General features: G+C 53.1%; 2 protein-coding genes across 2 annotated transcripts; one reads left to right on the forward strand and one right to left on the reverse strand.

Moving 5' to 3' along the window:
- Nucleotides 1–5: 5 nt before the first annotated feature.
- Nucleotides 6–953, forward strand: J4E86_009197 (uncharacterized protein; the record flags this gene model as incomplete). The annotated part of the gene is made up of 2 exons (XM_051449703.1): nt 6–296; nt 438–953. The coding sequence occupies 2 exons, from the start codon at nt 6–8 to the stop codon at nt 951–953; spliced, it is 807 nt and encodes a 268-aa protein (XP_051299040.1).
- An 887-nt stretch (nt 954–1840) lies between these two features.
- Nucleotides 1841–2538, reverse strand: J4E86_009198 (uncharacterized protein; the record flags this gene model as incomplete). Its single annotated transcript, XM_051449704.1, has 2 exons — nt 1841–2005; nt 2248–2538. The coding sequence occupies 2 exons, from the start codon at nt 2536–2538 to the stop codon at nt 1841–1843; spliced, it is 456 nt and encodes a 151-aa protein (XP_051299041.1).
- Nucleotides 2539–12619: the final 10081 nt, after the last annotated feature.

Below are 12619 nucleotides of genomic sequence, written 5' to 3' on the forward strand. Positions count from 1 at the left end.
GTGCAATGGTCCGCGTCTCCAAAGCCTACCACTCTGCTGTACAACCCCTTCTCTGGACCATCATTGAGATGCACCGCCCGGGCTTTCATACGCAAACCGCACATAACGCACTCCGAATCGAAGAAGCTACAAGTCGCGTGACACCACCTTATGATACCGGTCCTCAAATCAAATCACTATACCAGCCAGCTCAGAAGGCGCTCATCCAAGGCGAGAAGTTTCTCAATGTATTCTCGAGTGGTGAAACACCAGGGAAAAGGCTGGTCGAAGAGAGGAAGAAAGAACTAGGCGCGTTGGTGCGGTGGCTCTGTTTGCCGACGCATTTCGCCGCATCCAATAGCATGGCCCGAAGCTTTGCACATTTTGTGAATTTGGAGCATCTAGAGATCTCGTGTTATTGGAAACCAAATTCAGGCTTGGATGAATCCAAGGTACAGCTGCCGGGATTGCAAAATTTGAAGACGCTCAAATTGCGAGGTTATTTCCCCGAGGAATTTGTCAGATGGCTTCTCACGGAACCTGATCGGATCGAGGAACTTCATTTGGCCGTCTTGGACCGTCCAATAGGCTGGTCGGATTCCGAGAATGCTGTACCAGAGGATCAGATATTTGATTATCTAGAAGAGATGACGGAAGAAGGGCGTACGAAAGTCGTAGAGGTGGACTTGGAGGGTCAAGAATACGTTACCGCTCGTGCTCTTGCATGCCTGGTTCCTGAAAGCATATCGAGACTGGCAAGTCTCAAGACACTACATCTTTGCAAGCCTGGAGTTGGTACCGAGTACGAGCAAAGGATGATGTACTATTCTACGCCCTCCGACGAACGAATTCTTAGGGAGTGGAGCGCTCTGTTTAGAGCAACACGAAAGACGCTGCAACACCTTATCCTCGATCAACGACCCGTCGCAGAAGAGAACACGGGGGATAGCAACAGTAACAAGGTCAGTTTGTGACGTATTGACGCATGTGAAACATACACTGATTTCATACATCTACCTCCGCAGTCGTATATGAGAGAATGTGCGAATGGCCCTTCTTACGATCGTTTTATCAAAATAATGCTTCCTGAGTTACTCGACTCTGAGGCTTGCCCGGATTTGAGAACCATCCGGCTGTTTGGATTTGAGAGACATGATGAAGGGGTCGATGCGAGTAATAATCGTGTGAACTACCCCGATCGCAGTGTCGATGTACCAGGCCAACTTAGAGCGAGATTTCCTGACGCTGAGGTGTCAGACTACGCTGGTTGCCGGTTGGTTATGTGCAATTGGTCGGGAGAGATCGAGACTTGTAAGTTCATGGACGGGCGCTACCGCGTACCACTAATCTAGCCAATATTCTGATCTTTGAGCAGATGGAGACGTATTAGAGATCAGCAACAGCTATGATACCGACGACGATGAATAGTTTCCAGGAAAAAGAGGACAGTGCGTATGGTTTTCAGGCTTTCATTGTACTTGGTATCTAGGTTCAATCAGAGTCGAAGGTTATTGGCGCTTTTGTCTGATATCATGACCTACAACAAGAGCTTAGGAGCTACGGCATTTTCCGCTGCCATGTCTGCCTTCGCTGAACCCCTAGCTCGACAAGCTTGGCTACTCCCTCGTTGATTTTAGCTTTTGGTGTTCAAAATCGTAATTGAACGTGCCCTCGGTTCCCAAAGTAGTCGTTTACTTCGGCCTGGATCGCAGCATGCGAAGCAAGGCAGCTGCGATAGACTATCAAGTGACTAACGAGTCACAACCAAGGCGTCCGACACAATGTTCATGAAGCTCTGTCTCATAACTATCAACTATACATTAGTCGTACAGCATATATACAATTCGTATTCGAGCCGCGATCAAGCAGCCTTCGTCCTAAGCTGTACACCATGCCAGCTCTTGATTTCGTCTTTCAGCACTTCATTGACCATCTTGTGTTGCTTGATGACCGTCAAGCCTTGGAACTTGGGGGACTCGATCTGGATGGCATACATGGACCCGCAGCCGCCGCTGATATCTTGTACCTGTGCCCTACATGTCAGCAATCGTTCAAACACTAACTGAAGCACACTCATATTCTGCAGACGTGTTGCTAATGCTTCGACATCTAATGTGCATCCAGACTTGCAATATACCCCGCAATACTGATATGACGTGCATGCTCGCGGTGCAGTAGTCGGTCGTGCGATCGGTGTGGTCAACGCATAGCACTCCTGACTCCGCACATACGCATCTCCAAGCGAGAAAGCGGGGAAGCATTACATACCTCCAGCTTCACGGGCTCCAATTCCGCTTTGATCTTGTTGAAGACGTGTAATTCTGCCTCGTTGAGGTAATCCGGTGCTTCAGGCGCCGCGCTGGCTGACTGCGAATATGATCGCGTGCATAGCGTGGGCAAATGTGACTGTCGTGATAGGCTCGATCGCAAGACTGACGACTGTTGTGTTCTACATAGTGCAGAGGTAGATGTTGTGAGGAGACGCGAAGTCGGTCGTAAGCATGGCGCTGTGGCTGCGGAGGCTATGCGGCGAAGAAGAATAGCCCTGGATGGTGCCATTGTTGCGGTATGAGGGGCTATGAAACGAATGTCAGCTATTGCCTCTGATGTGTCGCATTATTTGTGTGCTACGGGAGTAACATGCTTACAAGATCTTGTGCAATGGTTGACGCGACGACCTGACCGACGTTTGGCAGTTCGTGAAGTTCGGCATCGCGAACTTCGTCATAGGCCCGAGCGTCTGCCGCCAAATCACATGCCTCGATTACTAAGTTGCACTCAGATGCTGATGCTGCTGTGCCCACGATTGCACAACCTTCAATTTCACTGACTGATTTGCAAAACATCCAGTCAGCTTCGTGTTGTCCACCGCTGAATTTTCTCGATCTCAACACCAAGTGGCAATATATGTCATCAGAGGCTAACCCGCGCGTAGCCTGTGTTGCACAAGATGCCCAGGTGTGCTGGGACAGGCTGGCGTGAGGGATGCCGACCCACCTAGTATCTCGAAGTACCTCAATGTACCTCTTGTATCGCCAATCTTTGGTTCGCACCGATAACAAATTCTATTAGCAAAGCGCAACGTTCAAGGTTTGCAAATTCGCACATCACTCCACCAGGCATATTCACAACATTGAACGGTGGATGTGTCTCCACAGTTCGTCTCCGCTCCATGCTGATGGCGGAGTGCATATCACGGCACCTCAGCACACCAGGCCACACTTCACAAGCTTACATGGGTTTTAGGGAAATAACAATCCAAACGACGGACCTGGACCCCTCATTTCCAAGACACAAGCGGCCGAGACCGTTCGGACCCTGATCAGCGAAGTGCAGCTTGCGACGCATGCTTCCACATGTTGAGGACAGGGTGGGAGCACCAACACTCCATCAGGACGTCCTAAACGGGTCGTCGCACGCCAGGAGGCTGCTTCGAGCCAAGCTTTGCATGAGGTGTACGCCACATACATGGGCTGAGCCTTCCCGCTTGTCAAAGGATTCGTTCAACCGATTCAAGGAACGGCCTCGTCTTTCGTCATATCAAATCCTTGGGCGCTTCTGAGGCATGAGAAGAGATCATACTGCAGCCACATGACGCGTTATGGATTCTTCGGGTCTTCCCACTACGACGTCAAGTATTGACGATCACCTTGATAAGGCGGCTGCATATCCGTGGAGGTCCTATGGTCGGAATTTCTGGTAGAGGGTGTGCCGTCCAACGTCCATGTTCGGTTTTGGCTGCCACGAATCCTCCAATTTAGGCCATTTATCCCGATGTAAGGGTATATCGAGTTCAGATTAAGACGCATAGAAGGAGCCAATCAGCCGCGCGGCCTTCGGCACTTCACAATCACGGTAAAGTAGCCACACCATGGAATACGCGCTGGTAAATACAGACGCAGATTTTGCTGCTATGTATAACTTCACAGCGTACGCGACTGCAAATTTTGTCGCAAGTTGATGGCAGAAGACTTGATCTGAGCAATAGCATACCACTGCGAAGCGAACCTTGACAATCGCAATCTAAAGAGCATCGTAAAACAATGTGGTTCTGAGAGGCACCGTGGAGCGATGACGGTTACATAGAATGAAGAGGCTCAATGATACAACCAAGACTTCACAGCCTTGCCATTCATCAGTCACTTCTGCAATTGACCAGGACTAGCAACAAGTTACCAGAATGCGCACCTTCGTCTTGCTCAGTGCTCTGGCAGCGCTGGTGCTAGCAGTTCCATATCCTCAAGCTACAGACATATCGATCCCTCCAGGAGCAACTCTCATTTCACTCTCAGCAATCCTACCGACATCCACTATTGCCATGCCGGATTCCACTTCGCTGAACATCCCAGTCACAGCTTTCCCGACGAGTGACCCCAGTTCAGACGACGACGACGATGAAGACCCAGAGTTGAGTTCGTCGAAAAGGCCACCTCATTGGGAGCCAATCCCAATCTTTACGAAGAAATGCCAGTGTCAATTAGCGACAGCTAGGTACCCATGCTGGGCAACTGATGCACTACAGGTAGGTTGACGTACATGAGACGATGGATTCAGCAGATTATGGTTGATCTAACACAAGCCCCAGAGCTGCCATTTCGAAGAGAACTTCTCGTACGGCTGTTACATGCAAGCCGTGGGTGGATGTCCAACACCAACACGCATCGTAAGTGACTCACGTTCTCCCTGAAATGAAGGCGCTATACTAACACCTCGCAGTGCAGCAACCTCTACCAACCTACGCCTCGTCCTGGACCTCATCCATGTGAATTGGGACCCAATCCACCAGTCGTAACAAGCTTTCCTACCCTCACCGGTTCGCCAATTGCCAACTTTACTCTAACAGTCATACCAACTGCGAACGTGACACTGCCTACGGTCTCTTTGTTGAGGAAGGAGAATGAATTTGCGTAGGACGAGGCGGGAAGACCTTACACGCTGGGAGAGAAGCTTTGGCAAGATTGTGCGCTTAGAAATGATACTCTCCCGATACAGAAATACGTACCATCCGAATGCAACATGTTCCGCTTACCTCTAGAGTCTTCTAGGATCCCAACGTGCAAATTGCTCCTCTCCCATGTCCCACTGTTACTCATCGCTAGTATACTGTATTCAACAGCTGCGACACGATCTTCACCACCGTGAAACCTCCCGACCAATATCCACCCGTTGCATCGCGCCCATCGCGCCTCTACAACTATCATCTCCGTCCCGCAAGCATCGGAAGCCTTCCTCACGCAGCCTTAGCTTCCGCCGAGTGACTCCCCATCCATCGTCTCCACAGCGCCCACCTATTTTGCGTCCGACGTCGAACTGAATGAATCATCGGCCATAACTATAGCCGGGGGGTCAATGTGATTTTCCGCGGGGCTGAGCGAGGCGCTTCACTGCGTCGCGCTACACATCCGCCATTTATTGGTGCACAAGCGAGAAGTCGGATCAGGAAATATGGAACACTCAACGCGTGGCTTGTAAGAGAAGAGAGATGGCGGGATAGGGTAAGTAAGGGGTGGACGTGATGGGATGGAAGACCCACTCTCAACAGTTCGAGTTTGCAGCAATTGTGCTAAAGACCTAGTCCACGGCCCAATGCGGGGCTCGCTCACCCACGCAGGAAAATGAGTTTCGTCGGCTTTCTCGCTACAAGTGTGGAGACTGGAGTGCAGAGCCCAACTGTCAACTGAATGTCCTGTGCTCAACGCAGTTGTCGTGTGGAGAGCCACGGTGGAGAATGGAGTAAGTCATACGGTAGTGCGTGTAGTGGGCCAACGATCAAGGGTTTGATGTCATGGCCGGAAACGTCCGATGGACTTCACATGTCTTCGTCTCGGGTATTTGAGTATGCGGGAGGTCGAGTGGGTGAGAAGTTTGCATATGTCAAAGCCTAGGTGTTGATCGGACCCTGGGGTTCCAAGGACGGGGATTGGACCCTTGATTTTTTCGGATAGAGTTGAGCCGCAGGGTCAGTAATGCTGTAATACACGAGGAACCGTGGTACGGACGTATGATGGCGGCCTTCGGACTTTCGAGATGTTTTCGGACCGCGGAGAACGCGAGGCTGGCTTGGAATACGGTCGAGGTTGCTGTTCATCGCCCATCAATTAAGGATCCGCAAGCATCTTACTCCGTGCTCTTGACGATCAACGCCCATAGCCAACGTCGAATGGTCGAAGCCATCGTTGTGTACCATGGATCCTTCACCGCTCGCTCCCCGCAATCGACAATCTCCGCATCTCTTGCCCCAGGCGCACAGATTCTCGCCAGAGCTGCATGTGACGCCCACCGTTCACACCATCCTCCAACCTTTGCTCCACGGAGAATCGATCCCAACCCTCCTCTCCCCACATGAGCTCCTACAGTAGCATCCCAACGGTCCGCAGAATAAGCTCATCCGTCATCTAGCATCGCGTAGCACGCAATCCCTCAACACACCATATCGCTCTTGCCTCGACCCCATTCAGAACGCCACAAGACCCGGAGTATACTCCATAAAACACCTAGACCCTGCTTTCAAGGCGACAGGGTAAAGGGAGGCTCCGTGGACCCTGCCCAGATTACCTACAGCCGCCCATGCTACTGACCAACGTTAATTTTGCTGCTAGACGCTCGTTCTGACCGGATGGTGGCCAACGTGGTGCGTATGCTCATAGATGTGACAACGGTGGTGGGTAGATAAGCGCAGTGGTGTGTCTGTTGGGAATTTGCCGCACCGAAGATGTCGTAGCCAAGACAAGGATGCGACGATGATAGGGCAAGCCACAAGCACACCGTTGCGGCTCAACAACGGTGAGATTCTCATTCGACTGATATCGTACAGATCTGATGTGTCAGCTTTCGTTCTTCTTCCGACGTCGGAGGTGATTGATAATACTGATAGCACTGCAGCATGTGGTTGCAGTGTATCATCGTAGGTTTTGATGATGCCAATTGATGATGGAAAAAGGATTCATGCGAGTTGCTAAGAATATCGCAGCCTTGCGCGCTAGCATCCTTATGCCCTAGCCTCGTCATCTCTTGACTCAAAAACTCTGCCCCTCATGCTCGCTTGGAGACTGACAAGGATGTCGTCAGCCACAGCCAACTTTGCTGATCGCTACGGCGCAGCATTGAACTTTGTTCTCCACACAGCTATACGGCTGGTATGGCAAAGGTCACAACACTATATCGTCCCATTCAGTCTTGGACTGCTTCTGAGGTTGCGAAGATTTCAAGAATGATATCACACATTGCAGGCCTTACGCCACGCTCAGATAAGTCGTAAGCGCCTACGCATTCCTTGTTCGTTGAGCGAATCCTTCCCGCTGCATTCGCCACAGTTCGCAGGCCGCTCGTATCCAGTGGTGTGGCACGAACTGGGTCATAAAAAGTGCTCTAAAATGCCGAGCAGCCTGTATTGACAGGGCTTGCCGATGCGACAGCGTCTAGAATCGTTTATATCATGATAGACATGTGACTTACCTTCCGGATCAAACAGCACTGTGGCTGACCGACTACATGTACACATGATGATTGCGCCTGCACACTCGAGATTGCATGTTCGCGGGAGTTGGACAAAGATGCTCACAGCACTCGACGACCTTCGCTAGAACGGTCAGGGCAGCTCACTCGTCATGTCGGTCCCAAAGTGTACCCACAAGCCGCATTGCTGCGTTATCTAGCACCACAGAGGTCGAATACAGAAAGTGCGACCCCGCATTACGCTCTACCGTTCGGCCTATCGCCGACCATCCTCACACCCTCACACAATACATGAGACAGAAGAGGTGGCCCCGTAGAAGCGCCTCTTTCCCAGCCATTACGCTGTTTGTGTAGTTTTGGTCAGATGAGGCAACCCGCTGTATAGTACACACATGCCTCGAATGTATGGAGGACAGCCGACTGGGGCGGGGTGCTTTTGTTGGGAGTGAGGGGAAGGCATGCATAGATCATGCAGGTGTAACATCTAGGCGCGTTGTGTTCATGCAAGAGGTGACAGGCAACGGGCGAAACTGCCCTACGCCTATGGGTTTGGCCTTGGAAGCGTTATCAGCAATCACATGTCTGCGTACGGCAGGTGAGGAGACGGGGCGGTGGAGATGAGGTCGCGTACAGGAACGTGTCAGGTGAGCTCGGAGACAGGTAGTGGCGCATCTTGTCGGGGGTGTGAATACAGAGGTGGAGGCTGCACTGATAGGATAATCTGTGCAATGTCAGATGAGGACGGCTAGAACAATCTTACATGCTTCGCGTAATGTAACGATGCCGAGATAACCGTTATCGAAAGATGAGGACACCGGCGAGTCCGTTTTCAAGTTTTCGCATCAGCTCGGACGCCCTAATTAGGACAGTTCATGCTTGGGTAGGACCACTTGGGTATCGTTTCAACATGCGTCTAAGGTTTGCCTTATGATCTGAAGCTCTGATGGAGTTGGTTCCATCGCAGAGGTGTCGCGCAATGCGCTGCGGCCTACTTTATCTGCTCGCAAACGCACCTCCCAGATAGATATGGTTACACAGCATAAGCCATCCGGACGTCGGAATGTATGCCTAAGCCGACTTATCCATTGGCGGACTCTCAAGGTCATCGTCCCGAAATTCAGATGATATAATCTGATGTTGTTGTACTATTAGTGGAACGATGATGTGAGCATGCTTAAGATCTTCAAGCTTGTAGTATGAGAGGGGGAGACTACGGTACGTCCTGCACAAATGATGTCGCCTTTTTGCCCTGCGTCTTCGGATCCTGGATCTTTAAAATGGCAACGCGACCGATCGAGACGCTTGCTCTGCAGATACAGCGTGTTAATGATGCGACAATTCTGTGGTGATGTTCGGTACAAGACATAGCTCCCACTACCATAATCGTTCAGGTGCCTAGGTATCCTCCGGCCACGTGCACGACGTTCGCAGCTCTAGCACAAGGCAGTTGACAGCGCACTAGGACCTGAGGCTAGCACTACAGTCATCGGCGAATTTCTCACTTGTCAAACTGTTGAATGCGATCATGCCCTCCATCTCTCGATTTGCTACGCCAGCTTGACTCGGCATCAGCATTAGTATGGAGTCCCTGCGAAGTACGAACAAAGTTGACGATCACGATCATCATCGGGCCTTTGCTGGCAGTTTTGTCGGAGGACAGCTTTGTCTTTCGGCCCGTGAGTTAAGAGATCGTGGGGTGGGGCACGGACGGGGAGACGTCTCCCACTTCCCACTGCACGGATGCGACGGCTCTCTCCCTGGCTCGACTTCAAGTCATCAGACTATGATTGTGTCCGTATCTGGAACAATACCCAGTAATGAGCGGATTTTGAGTGGATGTAAAAGACGAATTGATGAAAATAGAGGGAGAAGTAGCGGTGAAGGTCTTGCAAGAACAAGCGCTGACAAGCATCGGGGTTCTAGGCTGTATCGAAAGGCAGGGTGATCCTGCGCGCAGTATGCGGAAGGAGTGGGAAGCCCATTTTTTCGCTTCACGAGAGTCATCGGAGGGTCGATGTTGACGTCACGCATCGTGATCTTGCTTAAGAGTTAGAAGTGGGAGCAAAATGCCGTCCGAGTGGGGATGCAATTGTTAGTCTTTGCAGTCCGTGACATGCCAGGTGGTACGTGGCATTACTCCTGAATGGCTGCCGTCGTGAGTGACACATTGACAAGTGGGCACTGGAACTCAATCGCATCACTGTATCCGGCTTTGGGTAGCGGTGATGAAAGTTGGCAACATCGCAGTCTGGCGTTACGCGCCCAACGCAGGCAGCCCCGTTTTCGCACAGAGTGTTTGCTAGTGAATCTTCGCGATAGAAGCTCCTCTATCGAGTACGTAGTAAAGTATCGGGGAATTCCACTCGGGTTCTTTGTGGACATCTGTCGCGTACCACGGTTAAGATCCCATCAAGGTGGTCCTGCGATAGATTGACGTCTCGCTTGATATGCCAGCGAAACCGGCCAAACTTGGGACCCGCCTGGGTCAGCGTGACGGTGACAGTGCATTTTCCAGTAGTTGGTAGACCAGTGTGCGGCTTGCGGGACTGCATCCATCCGACGCTGCGCGGGGCAGACTAGACATCATCTTGACGGGCGAGACGAAAGCAAGAGCAACGAGCCGCGTATCCTTTGCTGGGCCGCTCGCGTTTAATACCTTGATACTTGCTGGACATGATACAGGCACAGCCGTGCCCAGCCATGCGATGCTCAAACTCCGTCGCATTGTCGCGATTGCTGTGTCGCGGAGGGCAGCGGAAAGCGGGTTAGTTCGAGGCGGAACTGGTCCAAGCCCCGCTCGATGAGCGTGCGGAGATCGACAAACTGGAGGAAATCGATGATAACATGGCGGGGGCCCTGTCGGGCGGTGACAGAAGGTGGCTCCTCCGCGGGCTTTGAGTGGCAGCGATGACTGCATTCTGCCACATTCTGACATGACTCCATGTGGGTCACTGCAGGCGACCAGTGGGCATGGGGGCTAGCGTGCCCAGTGGGCCTCGGTCTGGCCAGCTTCGCGACGTCGCGACCTCCCGAAAGCAACGTTTCAAGCTGGGCAGGATGGAAATTATCGAAATAAGCTCGCGAGCAGCATCGAAATCCTGATCTCCGACAAAGGGCCTGGCGAAAGCCTGATTTAGTACTACACATGTGCGTGATTGTGCCGCGATCCGTGTTCCGCCTTGCCCACGTCCATTTGCAGCCAAGGTTTAGCCAGTGTTAGCTTTCAATAGACAGCAATCTCCAGCAAGATAAGAACCGTGGTTCAAATTGTAAGAGAGGCCGTGGGGCGAGGCTCAATGGGTCTGCTCATCTGAGGGCTGCAAAAACAAATTAGGCGCTCAGCCACTGGTCTGCAGCGCCGAGTTTGAGACGAGGCCGCCTGTACTCAGCCCATGAGCGCTGTAGAGGTCCAACGGCGACGCGTAGGCGCGCCAGATCAGGGAACCCTTTGCGCGGAACAATGCTCCAGGAGATCAGCTCATCCACGACACGTACATGCTTTTGCGAATGGCTTAGCTGCATACGAGGCTCGTCTGGGCTGGTGGTGATAATGCGGGGAAGCTGTGAAGCCGGTGTTCTCCATGGCCAATGGAATGCGTTTCGAAATGGCGGCCATGCTGGACAGATCTGTCAGCGACACCGCAGCGACGTGGTTTCAGTTTGTCGCGCGACAAGTGCAAGACGTGCGCGCAGGCCCCGCCATTCTCACGTTGACGAACTTGGGGTACAGTAGTCCCGCGGGCTGCAGCAGAGCACGGTCAGACGGCGAAGCAGTAATCACAACAATAACTGCGAAGATGTCGTGAGAGGTCGCCGCGAGCAGCCACTCGCCGCAGGGGCCAGAGAACTGCGACCGGGATGGCCATTAGGCTTCCCCTTCTCCTACGAAATGTGATTGGCATTGGCCCGACCGCCCTTTCTCAAACGGCAAGCGGCACCGGCGATCTCGCTGAGTTGAGCATCGCGGAGGGGAAATTTTCATGGGAGGGCGGGCGGATTGCAAAGCCGTACCCTTATCGCTCCGATCGCTCAGGTACCGCACAACTTCACGCGCCGCAGTTTGGAGCATCGCCATGTTGCGACGTGTAGATGGGGTGGGAAACACGGCCGTTCGCACGCAAACAGTCCATGGGTTCGTTGCGATAGCAATGACATCAGCCCGGCCTCGCTTGAACATGGCACGTGCCCGAGCACGTCGCTGAGGGCCCTGTTCGCGTGGCTTGAGCGTTGCTTGCTTGCTTCTGAGACCAGCAACTGCCTGGCAACGGCTGGCAAATTGCGAACCATCCGAGCCGACGTCGTCTGGCCTCAGATCGAGTGATGGGGGTAGATATGGCAGGTGCTGGATACGACGCGCCCCCCACGGCTGCTTGCTCGGTCTTGTTGGTGTCAGGCCATGTCTGTTGAGCTGGCTGGATAGCAGAGAGCGCGCGGCGTGCGTCTCCGAGCGAACAGCGGCTGTGTGCGATATAGCTGCGACAGACAGTGTGCAATAGAGCCGGCTGCTGGTCCACCGTTTCGACCTGTGGCCGTGCCAGGCAAGGCCGTGTTCGCTTGGTGTCGGTCGGGAGATAACGCAGAGAAAGCATCAGCTAATCCCGCCCAGCGCCACCACGATAGTGTAGCTCTGGGTGGCAGCTTGTAGCCCCAAGTACCTCGTTCGCCTCGCCGCCGTCGGCCACGCAGCAACGGCGTGTCTTCGCCCCTCAGCAGCTCTCAGCGCTGGCCTCCGCTCCCGTTGGCCTCTCGCCGCAGTAGTCAGAACCGGTTGCTGCCGCTTGGCTGCGTGTGAAAATCCTTGGTGGTGCCCCGGTCTGTTGGGGTGGAGCTAAAAGGCCTTGACCCACCTGTGCATTGGTGGTGCAGCTCCCTGTCGCATCCCTGCGGGCGTCCGAGCGCCAGGCCTCGATTTCGCTTGCATCCTGGTTCAACGATTCCCCAATAGTCGCGGCCCTGCACGTCTTCAGCGCTACCGCCCTCAACACTCTTCTCCATCCCTCCTCCTCAGCACTTCCGGGCCCATCGCAGCTACGAGACCCTTTTAATAGGACTGCTGCAGCCAACAGGTGCTTCTTGGTTTGACACACGGCCCTACCGTCTCCTCACTCCACCGCCGCCTCGCCCACGGTCCCTTCCCCAGCGCTGCATCGTACGAGCGCCGCTGCTGCTTATACGGAAGCCCCGG

The sequence above is a fragment of the Alternaria arbusti genome (assembly GCF_024043155.1).
Source record: "Alternaria arbusti strain BMP 1465 chromosome Unknown scaffold_16, whole genome shotgun sequence".
In the NCBI taxonomy this organism is placed as follows: Eukaryota; Fungi; Ascomycota; class Dothideomycetes; order Pleosporales; family Pleosporaceae; genus Alternaria; species Alternaria arbusti.